At 42.1% G+C, this 17,536-nt stretch overlaps 3 protein-coding genes across 3 annotated transcripts; all 3 read right to left on the bottom strand.

Moving 5' to 3' along the window:
• Nucleotides 1-1,111: 1,111 nt before the first annotated feature.
• On the bottom strand, nucleotides 1,112-5,005 carry LOC130405423 (extracellular calcium-sensing receptor-like). The gene is made up of 12 exons (XM_056610488.1): nucleotides 4,713-5,005; nucleotides 4,357-4,535; nucleotides 4,114-4,205; nucleotides 3,803-3,982; nucleotides 3,499-3,687; nucleotides 3,186-3,397; nucleotides 2,870-3,065; nucleotides 2,493-2,702; nucleotides 2,277-2,400; nucleotides 1,988-2,181; nucleotides 1,618-1,899; nucleotides 1,112-1,534 (listed from the first exon to the last, which is right to left on the bottom strand). Exons 1-12 carry the CDS (start codon nucleotides 5,003-5,005, stop codon nucleotides 1,112-1,114), a joined length of 2,574 nt encoding a protein of 857 aa, XP_056466463.1.
• A 1,205-nt stretch (nucleotides 5,006-6,210) lies between these two features.
• Nucleotides 6,211-11,174, bottom strand: LOC130405424 (extracellular calcium-sensing receptor-like). Its single transcript, XM_056610489.1, has 13 exons — nucleotides 11,152-11,174; nucleotides 9,935-10,162; nucleotides 9,588-9,763; nucleotides 9,343-9,434; nucleotides 9,022-9,201; nucleotides 8,717-8,905; nucleotides 8,399-8,610; nucleotides 8,083-8,278; nucleotides 7,702-7,911; nucleotides 7,487-7,610; nucleotides 7,152-7,345; nucleotides 6,718-6,999; nucleotides 6,211-6,633 (listed from the first exon to the last, which is right to left on the bottom strand). The coding sequence occupies exons 1-13, from the start codon at nucleotides 11,172-11,174 to the stop codon at nucleotides 6,211-6,213; spliced, it is 2,529 nt and encodes an 842-aa protein (XP_056466464.1).
• Nucleotides 11,175-11,394: 220 nt separating this feature from the next.
• On the bottom strand, nucleotides 11,395-16,531 carry LOC130405605 (extracellular calcium-sensing receptor-like). The gene is given in 12 exon segments (XM_056610781.1): nucleotides 11,395-11,817; nucleotides 11,819-12,100; nucleotides 13,531-13,724; nucleotides 13,866-13,989; nucleotides 14,081-14,290; nucleotides 14,455-14,650; nucleotides 14,771-14,982; nucleotides 15,089-15,277; nucleotides 15,387-15,566; nucleotides 15,697-15,788; nucleotides 15,912-16,090; nucleotides 16,239-16,531. Coding segments are annotated over 12 exon segments (2,574 nt in total).
• Between the last annotated feature and the right edge of the window lie 1,005 nt (nucleotides 16,532-17,536).

Genomic DNA, 17,536 nt, shown 5'->3' on the forward strand with positions numbered 1-17,536 from the left:
TAATTGTAACTGAATTGTAGAATAGAAAACATGCAGCAGATGTTTCACCTTCTGAGAATAAAAAATATATTATTTTGTATTGACGTCTAAAGCTGTGGCTGTAGAAACATTGAAAACAAGAAAGTATGTAAATATGCTAAATAAATGTGTCTCTCTCAATTCAGAAGTGGCAAATACTTTTCACCATAAAATCCAGTAATATCAAAAGGAGATAAAATTACACTAAATTTAAACCTAAAAGTGAAAAAATGACAATTTAAGCGTTATTCTCATGCTGTATTTAAAAAATAAGGCAATGGCATCTATTGTAACATACAGCAAGTCTGTGCAAATTCAAACTGCCGAACTGGGTTTTATAAATGTGGTAACGCCTGGAAGCTTTGTAAACAAGACGATATATTCGCATACATGTAAAGCCACTCCCCTCTCTTTAGAAAAAACAATTATGTCACCAAGTGATTAGCAGGTGACGAACGTTATGTGTAAGAAAAAATGAATACATTATAAACATCATAACAATGCACAGAACGCTGTTGGAACAATGTTTGGAAAATCAATACATTTTTTAAAGCAATTTTTTAAGAAGTTGAAAACATAATATCCTTTAATATGAGAGTTGAAAGAAATGCAGCATTAACTATTGTGTTGAACCATGTCAATACATAAAACTAAATTTTCTAGGTAAGAAACTTTTGCAAGTCATAATTTTGTATCATGTCATCAAGTACAATTGATAGGTCGGTAAATAATGAATGAAATTTGCGAAAAAAATGTTTTTATGTTGACAGCTAACGATATCTTAATAAATGCAACATGTAGTTGCACAATTTTGGTTGGGAGCATCCATCTTAAGAAACAGCGGTACATCTTAAGAAACTAATACTAGCGTTAATAAGAATTAAAATGAAGAATGTGAACAACTATTATTGAAACAATTAAGATGAAATACATTTGACTACATAATAAATAATAGGTCACAAAAATGAATACACATGTTTTTAATTATTCTTAGCTTTGGAGTCTACTTTTTGAGTCCCTTGAGATCCATGAAATGAGGATTAATTTGCGGCCTTCCCTTGAGTATATGCATATGTGAAATATGCACCTTTTTCTATCTACCCATCAGCTGTTTCTTGGTGTTCCTCTCAGGCCTCAGGAGGATGATGAAGCATTTTGGAGCAAAGATGCACAGCAGCAGGCCATAACTAGAAGCCAGGATGGCAAAGATCTCCACAGCCACTGAGTACTTCCCTGGAGAGCTGATGTAGGCTGGAACAAAGGCCACCCAGACAGCACAGAAGATCAGCATGCTGAAGGTGATGAACTTGGCCTCATTGAAGTTATCAGGTAGTTTCCTAGCCAGGAAAGCAAGTAGGAGACAGAGGCAGGCTAGGAAGCCTATGTAGCCTAAGACAACTGCAAAGCCCACCACTGAACTCATGGCACACTCTAGGTTAACCTTTGACCCCTGGAAACCAAGGTCACGATGAGGGATCGGAGGGCTAAGGGACAGCCATATGGTACAGATGATCACCTAGTTTAGAAAAACACATACACCTCAATATATCTCACACAAAATGAAATATTTTGATGATTAATGGTGTACATATTGCCCACCTGTATGCTGGTGAAGAAACAGACACTGCCTCTCTGCTGGCACGGACCAAACCACTTCATCAGGCCTCCAGCTCCTGGCTGAGCTGAGCGGAAAGCTGCCAGGACCACTATGGTCTTCACCTGAAGGCAGGAGACGCAGAGGACAAAGCTGATCCCGAAAGCTGCCTGCTGTAAGCGGCAGGACCACACGGAGGGACGACCAATGAACACCAGCGCACAAAGGAAGCAGAGCATGAGTGACAGGAGGAGCAGGAAGCTCAGCTCTGAGTTATTTGCACGCACCTGGAGGTGGAATATGGGCGACAACATGGTTAACATGAATAACTTATTGTTTGAAGGTAAAACATTGATGTATGCACTGAGCCCTCACCACAGGAGTGTTATGGTAGCATAAAAATATGACAAAAACGGCTGTAGTGACCACAACCCCTGACACAGCTGCAGTTGTCAGGACGATTCCCATCGTCTCATTAAAAGACAGGAAGTCAACTTTGCGTGGAATACAGGCAGTGTTACCCGGGTTGGACCAGAACTCAACAGGACATCGCCTGCACTGATGGGAACCTGAGAGGGTCATACAGGAAAGTAAACTATGAAATGGGAAGAGAGCCTCCTGATTTTCCTGAAAACACGCCAATTGAAGTGTTTTCGTCCCTCACCAGTCTCATTGCTGACCTCTCCATCAGTACAGGGGATACAGTCAAAGCAGCAGACAGGCTCTCCTTTCTTATTAGCTCTTCGTGTTCCTGGGGGGCAGCTCTCACTGCATACAGAAATAGGCACCTAAACAATTAAATGAACTCAATGAGTCAAGTGCAGATATTGTATTTTTATTACATTATTATCCTGTTTAAGATGGCTGTAAATTTGACTACCTGATTGGAGCCTGTAGTCCACTGAATAGATGTTTTGTTCAGGTGTAATTCCAGGCCATCCACTCGACCAATCAGAACTAGTTTCAGTGACCCATCAGGGGAGGTCTTCCAGTTGACCAGGTCATAAGCAGCTGGGATGTCGGCTCCTTGGAAGAAGAATTCTTCCCCGTTTGGAGTATTGAAGTTCACTTTGTTGAGGTGCTCTAACAACTAAGAACAGTGTATGGACATCAGTAGGATAAAATAGTTTAATAAAACCTTTATGAGATTTCTTTAGATATTATGTGAAACCAATGTGTCCGACATTCAAAGCATAAACCATGCTATTATAAATCCCCACCCTGTGAAAATCATGCTTGGTGTGAAGTTTATTGTACCTCTTTCTGTGTAATGTTATAAGGTGAGCTACAGGTGGGGCTGTTGTCTCTTGGGGAACGGTCTTTATCTGGGCATGAGAGAAAGCTGTGAAGAGCGTGGGCTGCAGCATACACAGCCAGGTAGGTATTATACGCGGCCCTTAAGTGGGCAGTGTCAGTAAAAATATTCTGTACGCCCTCAAGTGTCTCTCTCCCAGTGCACAGTGAAAGAGTAGCTGACAGTGGAGATTTGGTGGCATGAGAAGCAGTCAAGTTATTTGTAGTTAAACCATCAGACATGGGCTGAGAATTCAATAGTGTTGTTGAAAGGCTACATTCAAACTCCTTTTCCCAGAATTCCCGCAGGTGAAGATCGCCAGGGCGATTTGAGGGTTTTAAGTCCTGGAGGAAACTTTTAAATCCTGGTATCCTTGCACTTCGAATAGCAACACCTAACACACCACTTGCCACGTTCAAAATGGCAACATTTTGTAAAAGATCGCTGCTAGTACTCCAAGCCTCACTGGCTAGGAACTGCCTGTCAGTCACCTACGAAGAGAGAAGAGAATGTCATTCAAAAAACAGAAATTTATGAAGCATTGGTTTTCACATTAACAAATTTATTTGGACATTTCATTATAGCCTCTCACGTTTATCTTGGCCAGTTGTAGAAACAACTCCCTCACGTCTGTGTACCAGGTAAAGATCAGTATCACTCTTGCAGTGGAATGCTGAACAGTTGTAGCTGCACGTTTTGCATCTTCCTCAATATTCTCCCTGCTAACAGCTTCTAGAAATGCCAAACACACTCCTGATACCTTAATCTCCTCCTGAAATGTCTGAAAATAGCAAAATAACTCAATGTATTAATAGATCAAGGATTCCTTCCAAAGCTTTCTCTAACATTGCTACAAATATTTTTTTTTTCTAAAAAGTAATAATAAAAATAACAACCTGGATTGCCAGACGACCATAGTCATTGTTTGCAACGACTGCTCCAATCCAAGTCCAGTTGAAGAGTATTGCAAGTCGGGCCATGGTCTTAGCCTGGTAGACGTCACTGGGAATGGTCCTGAAGAAGTTAGGAAACCGATGTCTGTCGCTAAGACAGGGACAGCTGGCAAGGTAGCTAATCTTAATGGGTGAAATATAAAATGTGAATAGCATAGACTTGATTCAATTGTTGAAGTAAATTGTCATCATCGAACTCAAGCTTAGGAAATATAATTCAACATTCTTCCTATATTATGGATTGTGAAACTCACTACTGGAACAGAGAGAGAGGCCAGTGTCCTAGACAGTATAATGGCTGTGGTAGAAGAAGCCCCACCGATGATCAGCGGTACAGACGGGCCCCCTGATGAATGTAATGCATACAAAGTACCGGCAGAATATCAATCATCAATAGATGAGGCGTAGACCTCACCGTACCAATCCTGTCATTGTACCTCTCATGGCTGAAGATGGTCCGGATACATGTGAATGTGGCAGGATGGCTGTGGAGTCACAATTCTCCGTCTCTCCCCCAACCAGTGAGAATGCTCCATGCAGCACCCAGGGGTTTAGGCCGCAGTCGTCGAGGATTCTGTAGTTCAGCTTCACACCAGGCAGAATGAGGGGGCTTCTGTTGATTTCTTCCACTGCAAACTCCATGGCATAGGCAGCCTTCAGTGTCTCCACTTGCAACCTAATGCCACAGGAAGGAGGCTCACCACCAGCTATTATCTCAACCACGCACTGTTCAGATGTATATGTATATACAATAATTATTCAGTATTTAAAGAAAAACAGACGGATCATCAAATGCATCAGATTGATGAATGTTTAAACAGATTAACCAATCATTTGAGGTGAGTGCCTTTACCCAGTGCATGGATTGTAGAACGGAGGCTTAATGAACTCCTGGTCTATAACCGGCGGTTGGTAATGAAGGTTAAAGAGCCCACCGATGACAACGTCTCCATCCTGACCCTGGTTGAACTCCTCCACTCTGGAGCCCCAGCGAGAGCACATGGAGGTCTGCACCCCCTCCAGACCCATCCTGAGCCCCACATCCCTGCTCACCATCACAACAAGCAGCAGGGAGGGAGCCCTGGAGGACCACGCAGTCAGGAGCAGAGACACCCAAGACATGGGTGGACCGGGGGCCGATAACATCGAGGAGCACTACTGACGCGACACTCAGTGTCAAATTATGTAAACCATTATTGTAACTGAATTGCAGAATTTAAAGAATGACAGATAACATGCAGCAGAAGTATATCTTTCTGAAAATATAAAAAAAGATAAGTTTGAATTGATGTCTAAATCTACAGCTGTAGAAATCTAGAAAATAAGAAAGTATGTAAATATGCTAAATAAATTTGTCTCTTTCAATTCAGAAGTGACCAGTACCTTTTCACCCACAAATGCTAAACTTTAAAAAGGAGATAGAAAAAGACCCCACATTTAAACCTAAAAGTAAAAAAATTACATTTGAAGTGTTATACTAATGCTTTATTATAAAAATAAGGCAATGGCGGCTATTGTAACATGCCGCAAGTCTGCGCAAATTCTAACTGCCGAGCTGGGTTTTATAAATGTGGTAACGCCTGGAAGCTTCGTAAACAAGATGACATATTCCCATACATGTAAATCCACTCCTCTTTAGAAAATACATTCTGTCACGAGCCATTAGCAGGTGACGAGCTTGGTTTGTAAGAAAAGGAATACATTATAAACATCATAAAACTGCCCAGAACACTGTTGGACAAATGTTTTGAATTCTCTAACTTTTAATCAATTATGTAAGAAGTGCAAAATATTGGGCACTCAATAACTTCAGAGAACAACTTCTAAAACATAATATCCTTTAATAGAAGAGTTGAAAGAACAGCAACATTAACTATTGTGTTGAACCAAGTCGATACGTAAAGCTTAAAGTTACTTTTCTTGAAGCTGACATTTTTATTATGTTATCATTACATTTGATGTGTCAATAGAAAATGTCCTGGTCAGATCATGACATTTTAATGAAATTTAATTTACGAACAAATATAGATTTTTGTTCACAGCTAAAGATATCTTAATAAATGTTACATTTGGTTGCGCCACTTTGGTTGGGAGAATCCCTCTTTAGAAACAGTCATACATCTTAAGAAACTAATAATAGCAAAGATGGGATGTAAGAAATCTAAACCTTATTATTAAAACAATAACGATGGAATACATTTGACAAGGTACTAAATAATACATCACAAAAATGAATTTAGATATTTGCTAATAATTCAACATTTTGCTCTTTGGAGTCTACTTTTTGTGTCCCTTGAAATCCATGAAATTAAGAATCATTTGCTGCCTACCCTTGTGTATGTGCACATTTTCTATCTACCCATCAGCTGTTTCTTGGTGTTCCTCTCAGGCTTCAGGAGGATAATGAAGCACTTTGGAGCAAAGATGCACAGCAGCAGGCCATAACTAGAAGCCAGGATGGCAAAGATCTCCACAGCCACAGAATACTTCCCTGGAGAGCTGACGTAGGCTGGGACAAAGGCCACCCAGACAGCACAGAAGATCAGCATGCTGAAGGTGATGAACTTGGCCTCATTGAAGTTATCAGGTAGTTTCCTAGCCAGGAAAGCAAGGAGGAGACAGAGGCAGGCTAGGAAGCCTATGTAGCCTAAGACAACGGCAAAGCCCACCACTGAATTCATGGCACACTCTAGGTTAACCTTTGACCCCTGGAAACCAAGGTCGTGATGAGGAATCGGAGGGCTAAGGGACAGCCATATGGTACAGATGATCACCTAGATAAAAAAAAACACTTACACCTCAATATATCTCATACAAAGTAAACTATTTTGATGATTAATGGTGTACATATTGCCCACCTGTATGCTGGTGAAGAAACAGACACTGCCTCTTTGCTGGCCCGGACCAAACCACTTCATCAGGCCTCCAGCTCCTGGCCGAGCTGAGCGGAAAGCGGCCAGGACCACTATGGTCTTCACCTTAAGGCAGGAGACGCAGAGGACAAAGCTGATCCCGAAAGCTGCCTGCTGTAAGCGGCAGGACCACACGGAGGGACGACCAATGAACACCAGCGCACACAGGAAGCAGAGCATGAGTGACAGGAGGAGCAGGAAGCTCAGCTCTGAGTTATTTGCACGCACCTGGAGGTGGAATATGGGCGACAACACGTTTAACCTTTATTAAACTGATTGTTCCAAGGTAAAACATGGAGGTGGAATATGAGAGACAACATGGTTAGCATGACTAACTTATTGTTTCAAGGTTAAACATTGATTATGCACGGAGCCCTCACCACAGGAGTGTTATGGTAGCACAAAAAGATGACAAAAACCACTGTAGTGACAACAACTCCAGACACAGCTCCAGTTGTCAGGACGATTCCCATTGTCTCATTAAAAGACAGGAAGTCAACTTTGCGAGGAATACAGGCCGTGTTACCTTTGTTGGACCAGAACTCAACAGGACATCGCCTGCACTGATGGGAACCTGAGAGGGTCATACAGGGAAGGCAACTAAGAAATGGGAAGGGAGTTTAACTGTGTCCAAAGACATTAACCTACACTATTGTGCAGTAGCAGTAGAATTAGTTTCCTGAAACACACCGATTGAAGTGTTTTTGTCCCTCACCAGTTTCATTGCTGACCTCTCCATCAGTACAGGGGATACAGTCAAAGCAGCAGACAGGCTCTCCTTTCTTATTAGCTCTTCGTGTTCCTGCGGGGCAGCTCTCACTGCATACAGAAATAGGCACCTAAACAATTAAATAACTTAATTAGAAAGGTTTAAGAATAGGAATGTTATTGTTTTATTATCCTATTTAGGATGGCTGTCACTTTGACTACCTGACTGGTTCCTGTAGTCCACTGAATAGATGTTTTGTTCAGGTGTAATTCCAGGCCATCCACTCGACCAATCAGAACTAGTTTCAGTGACCCATCAGGGGAGGTCTTCCAGTTGACCAGGTCATAAGCAGCTGGGATGTCGGCTCCTTGGAAGAAGAACTCCTCCCCGTTTGGAGTAGTGAAGTTCACTTTGTTCAGGTGCTCTAACAACTAAGAACAACGAATGGTAATCAGTAGCATAAACTAGTTTAATAAAACCTTAATGAGACCTATTTCTTTAAATAGTATGTGATACAAATTTGACAATATTTGACAGTCTCATCAATTTGATTTTAAGGCCCCACACTATGACATTCATGCTTGGTGTGAAGTTAATTATACCTCTTTCTGTGTAATGTTATAAGGTGAGCTACAGGTAGAGCTGTTGTCTCTTGGGGAACTGTCTTTATCTGGGCACGAGAGAAGGCTGTGCAGAGCGTGGGCTGCAGCATACACAGCCAGGTAGGTGTTATACGCGGCCCTTAAGTGGGCAGTGTCAGTAAAAATATTCTGTACGCCCTGAAGTGTCTCTCTCCCAGTGCACAGTGATAGGATGGCTGACAATGGAGACCTGGTGGCATATGAAGGAGTTGAGATATTTTTAGTTGAACTGTCAGACATGGACTGAGGTTTTGACGGTGTTGTTGGAAGGCTACATCCAAACTCCTTTTCCCAAAATTCCCGTAGAAATAAATCGCCTGGACGATTTGAGGGTTTTAGGCCCTGGAGAAAACTTTTAAATCCAGGAATTCTTGCACTTCGAATAGCAACACCTAACACACCAGTTGCCACGTTCAAAATGGCAACATCTTGTAAAAGATCGCTGCTAGTACTCCAAGCCTCACTGGCTAGGAACTGTCTATCAGTCACCTACGAAGAGAAAAGAGAACGTCATTCAACAAACAGAAACGTATAAAGCATTTATTTTCTCATCAGTCCAGCACATTTATTTGGATATTTCCTAACAGCCTCTCACATTTCTCTTGGTCAGTTGTAGAAACAACTCCCTCACATTTGTATACCAGGTAAAGATCAGTATAACTCTGACAGTGGAATGCTGGATAGTCGTGGCTGCACGTCTTGCATCTTCTTCAAAAGTCTCCCTGTTAAGATATTCTGAAAAGGCCAAACACACTCCTGATCCCTCAATCTCCTCCTGAAATGCCTGAAAATAGCAAGAGGAGTAAATATTTTAAAAGATCTTACCAAATGAATGAGGATTATTATCAAAGCTTTCTCTTTTATCGCTACATACAAGACATGTTATCTTAATGTAATAACCTGAATTGCCAGACGACCATAATCATTGTTTGCAATGACTGCTCCAATCCAAGTCCAGTGGAAGAGTATTGCAAGTCGGGCCATTGTCTTAGCCTGGTAGACGTCGCTGGGAATGGTCCTGAAGAAGTTTGGAAACCGACGTCTGTCGCTAAGACAGGGACAGCTAGCAAGGGGGCTAATCTAAAACGGGAAAGATGAAATGTAAATAGCAAAGACTTTATATATTAATCAACTGTTGAAGTAAAATGTGTCAAATTCCAGCTAAAGATTACGAAATAGAAAATGTAATTTTCCTCCGATATTATTCATGGTGAAACTCACTATTGGAACAGAGAGAGAGGCCAGTGTCCTAGACAGTATTATGGCTGTGGTAGAAGAAGCCCCACCGATGATCAGTGGTACAGACTGGCCCCCTGATGAAAGTAATGCATATAAAGTACCGGCAGAATATCAATCAACAATACATGAGGAGGGGACCTCATCATATCAATCTGTTATTGTACCTCTCATAGCTGAAGATGGTCCAGATACATGTGATTGTGGCAGGATGGCTGTGGAGTCACAACTCTCCGTCCCTCCCCCAACCAGTGAGAATGCTCCATGCAGCACCCAGGGGTGTAGGCTACAGTCGTCGTAGATTCGGTAGTTCAACTTCACACCAGGAAGAATGAGGGGGTTTCGGTTGATTTCTTCCACTGCAAACTCCATGGCATAGGCAGCCTTCAAGATCACTGCTTCCAACCTAATATGACAGGGAGGAGGCTCACCACCAGCAATAATATCAACCATGCATTAATCGGATGTATATACATTCATCTTTCAGCATTTAAAGAAGAAAATACGGATCATCAATTGCATCAGATTGATGATTGTTTAAACAGATTAACAAATCATTTGTGGCGAGTGCCTTTACCCAGTGCATGGATTGTAGAAGGGAGGCTTAATGAAAGCCTGGTTGATAACTTGCGGTTGGGAATGGAAGTTAAAGAGCCCACCGATGACAACGTCTCCATCCTGACCCTGGTTGAACTCCTCCACTCTGGAGCCCCAGCGAGAGCACATGGAGGTCTGCACCCCCTCCAGACCCACCCTGAGCCCCACATCCCAGCTCACCATCACAACAAGCAGCAGGGAGGGAGCCCTGGAGGACCACGCAGTCAGGAAAAGAGACACCCAAGACATGGGCGGACCGGAGGCCGATAACATCAAGGAGCACTACTGAGACTGGACACTCAATGTCATATTATGTAAACCATAATTGTAACTGAATTGCACAATTTAAAGAATGACAAATAAAATGCAGCAGAAGTATTTCTTCCTGCAAAAATAAAAGCAGATTAAGTTTGAATTGATGTCCAAATCTACAGCTGTAGAATTATAGAAAACAAGAAAGCATGTAAATATGCTAAATAAATTAGTCTCTCTCAATTCAGAAGTGGCCAGTACTTTTTCACCCAAAAATGCTAAACATTGAAAAGGAGATAAAAAAGACCCCACATGGAAACCTGAAAGTAAAAAAAATACAATTTAAGTGTTATTCTAATGCTGTATTATAAAAAATAAGGCAATGGCGGCTATTGTAACATACTGCAAGTCTGTGCAAATTCTGACTGCCGTGCTGGGTTTTATAAATGTGGTAACGCCTGGCAGCTTCGTAAACAAGATGACATATTCCCATACATGTAAAGCCACTCCTCTTTAGAAAAAACATTCTGTAACCGAGTCATCAGCAGGTGACAAACTTGGTGTGTAAGAAAAGGAATACATTATAACCATCATGACACTGCAGAGAACAATGTTGGACCAATGTTTTGAATTCTATAACTTTTAATCAACTATGTAAGTAGTGCAAAATATTGGGCACTCAATAACTTGAGAGAACAACTTCTAAAACATAAAATCCTTTAATAGAAGAGTTGAAAGAACAGCAACATTAACTATTTTGTTGAACCAAGTCTATACTTAAAGCTCAAAGTTAATTTTCTTGATGTTTACATTTTTATTATGTTATCATTACATTTGATATGTCAATAGAAAATGTCCTGGTTAGATCATGACATTTTAATGAAATACATTTATGAACAAATGTTGATTTCTGTTGACGGATAAAGATATCTTAATAAATGTTACATGTGGTTGTGCAACTTCTTCATCTTAAGAAACTAATAATGGCGATAATAGGACGTAAGAAATCTAAACATTATTATTAAAACAATAAAGATGCAATACATTTGACAAGGTATTAAATAATGCATTACAAAAATGAATATAGATATTTGCTAATTATTCAACATTTTGCTACTTTTTGTGTCCCATGAAATCCATGAAATTAAGATTCATTTGCTGCCAACCCTTGTGTATGTGCACATTTTCCTATCTTCCCATCAGCTGTTTCTTGGTGTTCCTCTCAGGCCTCAGGAGGATAATGAAGCATTTTGGAGCAAAGATGCACAGCAGCAGGCCATAACTAGACGCCAGGATGGCAAAGATCTCCACAGCCACTGAGTACTTCCCTGGTGAGCTGATGTAGGCTGGGACAAAGGCCACCCAGACAGCACAGAAGATCAGCATGCTGAAGGTGATGAACTTGGCCTCATTGAAGTTATCAGGTAGTTTCCTAGCCAGGAAAGCAAGGAGGAGACAGAGGCAGGCTAGGAAGCCTATGTAGCCTAAGACAACGGCAAAGCCCACCACTGAACTCATGGCACACTCTAGGTTAACCTTTGACCCTTGGAAACCAAGGTCACGATGAGGGATCGGAGGGCTGAGGGACAGCCATATGGTACAGATGATCACCTAGTATAACGCTGATCACCCAGACGCTGCCTCTCTGCTTGCCCGGACCAAACCACTTCATCAGGCCTCCAGCTCCTGGCCGAGCTGAGCGGAAAGCGGCTAGGACCACTATGGTCTTCACCTGAAGGCAGGAGACGCAGAGGACAAAGCTGATCCCGAAAGCTGCCTGCTGTAAGCGGCAGGACCACACGGAGGGACGACCAATGAACACCAGCGCACACAGGAAGCAGAGCTTGAGTGACAGGAGGAGCAGGAAGCTCAGCTCTGAGTTATTTGCACGCACCTGGAGGTGGAATATGAGCAACGACATGGTTAACCTGAATTTAAATGATTGATCCGAGGTAAAACATGGAGGTGGAATATGAAAGACAACACGTTTATCTTGATCAACCTATTGTTTCAAGGTTTAAAGGTCCCATGGCATGCTACTTCATGGATGTTTTATAAAGCTGTTAGTGGCCCCATAATAGAGTACTTGAAGATGTTCAAGAAATTCAGCCGTGGTGCAGAATTACAGCCACTACGAGCCAGTCCCACATTGAGCTTTCCACAAACGTGCCGTTTTTTAAAGGCAGGTCAAGGTGGAGGATGGGGATGTGGCCCTGAGCAGCTTGCGGCCACGGTACCATGTGCTCATGTTTACAGTGGATGTATCGCAATGGCGAGGCGCACACAGCTTTTGGCCGTGTTCTGTAAATATTCTACAACACTCTGGGTGCTCCAGCGGGAGTCCTGGAGCTCTATATCTAAATGTCACATTATACATCGATATCTTTATCATATAATATATATTATCACGGCCAATAGCTGTGTGCGCCTCCAGACGATATTATGAATTATTATGATTGCGTCCGGTTCTCCGACGTCTCTGGTTCTTCCACTTCAATATCAATCTGAAGTAGACGGCGGCATGGAGGAGAAAGAGATTGTTGCCTGCGTTGTTGACCGCGAATGTCTCCGCCGGAGCCCTGTTTCCCGCTGCCGAGGCACCATCATCTCGGCAGCGGTCAGCGGGCAGCAGTCAGCGGGCAGCGTCAGCGGGCAGCGTCAGCGGGCAGCTGGCAGTGCCGAGGCATCTCCGCCCCGCGGAGGTAGTGCCTCGGCAGCGGGCAGTGGTCAGCGGGCCCCGGGGCTCGGGGGGGGACAATCGCGGGCAACAATCCCTTTCTCCACCATGTTGCGGTTCATGTACTTCAGGGAGTCAAAACCAAAGTTCCTTTCCCCCGATTCCTTCTCAACCATGGCTGAGATAACCTCCACTAGGAGTCTCGTTATGGAAATACTAGAGACGTCAAAGAACCTGATGTGTTATGCGCCATAACACCAACAGCAGAACGGTTATCCAAATAACAAAGAAGTGTACAACACTTGCGTTACAGTGTGTGTATTCACACTCACAAATGTGGCGCTCGCATGGTCGAAGCTCATTGTCACATTGGCGGGCCAAATTCTCTGGGCGGGCAAAGCAGAGAAAGGGGAGGTAAATTGTCCCCGTATGGCTACGTAAGGGGAAAATTCCAAATCAGCGCGTCTGAGCTTTGTTTTTTCAAAGGCAGAGCAGGACACCTAGTGCTCGTTTTACACTTAACGCCATTTCTAGCTGCTGGGGGACCATAGGCAGGCTAGGGGAACTCATATTGATGTTATTAACCTCATAAAGTGAATTTCTCATGCTAAAGGACCTTTAACATTGATTATGCACTGAGCCCTCACCACAGGAGTGTTATGGTAGCACAAAAAGATGACAAAAACCACTGTAGTGACAACAACTCCAGACACAGCTCCAGTTGTCAGGACGATTCCCATTGTCTCATTAAAAGACAGGAAGTCAACTTTGCGAGGAATACAGGCCGTGTTACCCGGGTTGGACCAGAACTCAACAGGACATCGCCTGCACTGATGGGAACCTGAGAGGATCATACAGGAAAGGCAACTAAGAAATGGGAAGAGAGTCTAACTGCTTCTAAAGACATTAACCAACACTATTGTTCAGTAACAGTATAATTTGTTTCCTGAAACACACTGATTGAAGGGCTTTTGTCCATTACCAGTCTCATTGCTGACCTCTCCATCAGTACAGGGGATACAGTCAAAGCAGCAGACAGGCTCTCCTTTCCTATTGGCTCTTCGGGTTCCTGGGGGGCAGCTCGCACTGCATACAGAAATAGGCACCTAAAAATTGTAATTAACACAATTAGTAAGGTATAAATATTTGATTGTTATGTATTAATAACCTGTTTAAGGTGGATGTCACTTTGACTACCTGATTGGAGCCTGTAGTCCACTGAATAGATGTTTGGTTCAGGTGTAATTCCAAGCCATCCACTCGACCAATCAGAACTAGTTTCAGTGACCCATCAGGGGAGGTCTTCCAGTTGACCAGATCATAAGCAGCAGGGATGTCGGCTCCTTGGAAGAAGAATTCCTCCCCGTTTGGAGTAGTGAAGTTCACTTTGTTCAGGTGCTCTAACAACTAAGAATAAAAAATCGTCATCAGAAGAATAACCTAGCTTAATAAAACATTTTAATTGAAATAGAATGTGAAATTTATTTTTACGAAATTCACAGCATCAACCATGTAGCCTAACTTATACCCCTACACATTGGAAAGCATGCTGGGTGTCAAGTTAATTATACCTCATTCTGTGTAATGTTATAAGGTGAACTACAGGTGGAGCTGTTGTCTCTTGGGGAACGGTCTTTATCTGGGCACGAGAGAAAGCTGTGAAGAGCGTGGGCTGCAGCATACACAGCCAGGTAGGTATTATACTCGGCCCTTAAGTGGGCAGTGTCAGTAAAAATATTCTGTACGCCCTCAAGTGTCTCTCTCCCAGTGCACAGTGATAGGGTAGCTGCGAGTGGAGATCTGGTGGCATGAGAAGCAGGCGAGATATTTGTAGTTGAATTATCAGACATTGACTGAGAATTTGACAGTGTCATTGAAAGGCTACATTCAAACTCCTTTTCCCAAAACTCCTGTAGAAGTAAATCTCCAGGGCGATTTGAGGGTTTTAGGCCCTGGAGAAAACTTTTAAATCCAGGTATTCTTGCACTTCGAATAGCAACACCTAACACACCACTTGCCACTTTCAAAATGGCAACATCTTGTAAAACATCTTTGCTAGTACTCCAAGCCTCACTGGCTAGGAACTGTCTATCAGTCACCTACGTAGAGAGAAGAGAACATCATTCAACAAACAGTTAATTATGAAGCATTTCTTTTCTCATCAGTCCACAACATTTATTTGTATATTTCATAATAGCCTCTCACATTTCTCTTGGCCAGTTGGAGAAACAACTCCCTCACATTTCTGTGCCAGGTAAAGATCAGTATAACTCTAGCAGTGGAATGCTCAATCATGGAAGCTGCACGTCTTGCATCTTCTTCAAAAGTCTCCCTGTTAAGAAATTCAGAAAAAGCCAAACACACTCCTGATCCCTCAATCTCCTCCTGAAATGCCTGAAAATTCCAAGAGAACTGAATATATCAAAAGGTCTTACTATATGAATGAGGATTCTAGCTTTCGGTTTTATCGCTACAAATAAACATGTTTTCGAAAAGTAACAACCTGGATTGCCAGACGACCATAATCATTGTTTGCGATGACTGCTCCAATCCAAGTCCAGTTGAAGAGTATTGCAAGTCGGGCCATGGTCTTAGCCTGGTAGACGTCACTGGGAATGGTCCTGAAGAAGTTAGGAAACCGATGTCTGTCGCTAAGACAGGGACAGCTAGCAAGGTAGCTAATCTAAAAGGGGAAACATAAAATGTAAATAGCATAGACTTGATTCAATTGTTGAAGTAAATTGTCAAAATCAAACTCAAGCTTAGGAAATATAATTCAATGTTCTTCCTATATTATGGATTGTGAAACTCACTACTGGAACAGAGAGAGAGGCCAGTGTCCTAGACAGTATCATAGCTGTTGTCGAAGAAGCCCCACCGATGATCAGTGGTACAGACGGGCCCCCTGATGAAAGTAATGCATATAAAGTACCTGCAGAATATCAATCAACAATACATGAGGAGGATACCATCATCATCAGTTTACCTCCAGATACTTGTGATTGTGGCGTGATGGCTGTGGAGTCACAACTCTCCCTCTCTCCCCCAACCAGTGAGAATGCTCCATGCAGCACCCAGGGGTGTAGGCCACAGTCGTCGAGGATTCGGTAGTTGAGCTTCACACCAGGAAGAATGAGGGGGTTTCTGTTGATTTCTTCCACTGCAAACTCCATGGCGTAGACAGCCTTCAAGATCTCTGCTTCCAACCTAAGATCACAGGAAGGAGGTTCACCACCAGCAATAATCTCAACAACATAGTATTCAGATGTATGTATTTACATTAATTATTCAGTATTAATAAGAAGAAAAGAGCATATTATCATATTAACAAATCATTTGTGATGAGTTCCTTTACCCAGTGCATGGATTGTAGAACGGAGGCTTAATGAACTGCTGGTCTATACCAGGCACTTGGTAATGTAGATTAAAGAGCCCACCAATGACAACATCGCCATCCTGACCCTGGTTGAACTCCTCCACTCTTAAGCCCAAGCGAGAGCACATGGAGGTCTGCACCCCCTCCAGACCCACCCTGAGCCCCACATCCCTGCCCACCATCACAAGAAGCAGCAGGGAGGGAGCCCTGGAGGACCACGGAGGCAGGAACAGAGACATCCAAGACATGGGCTGACCGGGGGCCAATAACATCAAGGGGCACTATGAGACTGGAGACTCAATGTCAAATTATGTAAACCATATTTGTAACTGAATTGCAGAATTTAAAGAATAACAGATAACATGTGGCACAAGTATATCTTGCTGAAAAAAAAAAACCAGATTAAGATTTTGAATTGATGTCTAAATCTACAGCTGTAGAAATAAAGAAAATAAGAAAGTATGTAAATATGCTAAATAAATGAGTCCCTCTCAATTCAGAAGTGGCCCGTACCTTTTCACCCAAATGAGCCAAACTTTAAAAAGGATATAAAAAAAGACCCCACATTTAAACCTAAACGTGAAAAAATTACAATGTAAGTGTTATTCTAATGCTGTGTTATAAAAATAAGGCAATGGCGGCTATTGTAACATACCGCAAGTCTGTACAAATTCTAACTGCCGAGCTGGGTTTTATTAATGTGGTAACGCCTGGAAGCTTCGTAAACAAGATGACAGATTCACATTCATGTAAAGCCACTCCTCTTTAGAAAAAGCATTCTGTCACGAGCCATTAGCAGTGGACAAACTTGGTGTGCAAGAAATGGAATACATTATAAACATCATAAAACTGCACAGAACACTGTTGGACCAATGTTTTGAATTCTCTAACTTTTAATCAATTATGAAAGAAGTACAAAATATTGGGCACTCAATAACTTTAGAGAACAATTTCTATAACATAGCATCCTTTTATAGTAGAGTTGAAAGAACAGCAACATAAACTATTGGGGTGAACAAAGTCGATACATAAAGCTTAAAGTTACTTTTCTTGATGCTTACATTTTTATTATGTTATCATTACATTTGACACGTCAATAGAAAATGTCCTGGTTAGATCATGACATTTGAATGAAATAACATTGATGAACAAATGTAGATTTTTGTTGACTGCTAAAGATATCTTAATAAATGTTACATGTAGTTGTGCCACTTTGGTTGTGAGGATCCCTCTTAAGAAACAGTCATACATCTTAAGAAAGTAATAATAGTGATAAT

Source organism: Gadus chalcogrammus, chromosome 16, assembly GCF_026213295.1.
Source record: "Gadus chalcogrammus isolate NIFS_2021 chromosome 16, NIFS_Gcha_1.0, whole genome shotgun sequence".
Taxonomy (NCBI): Eukaryota; Metazoa; Chordata; class Actinopteri; order Gadiformes; family Gadidae; genus Gadus; species Gadus chalcogrammus.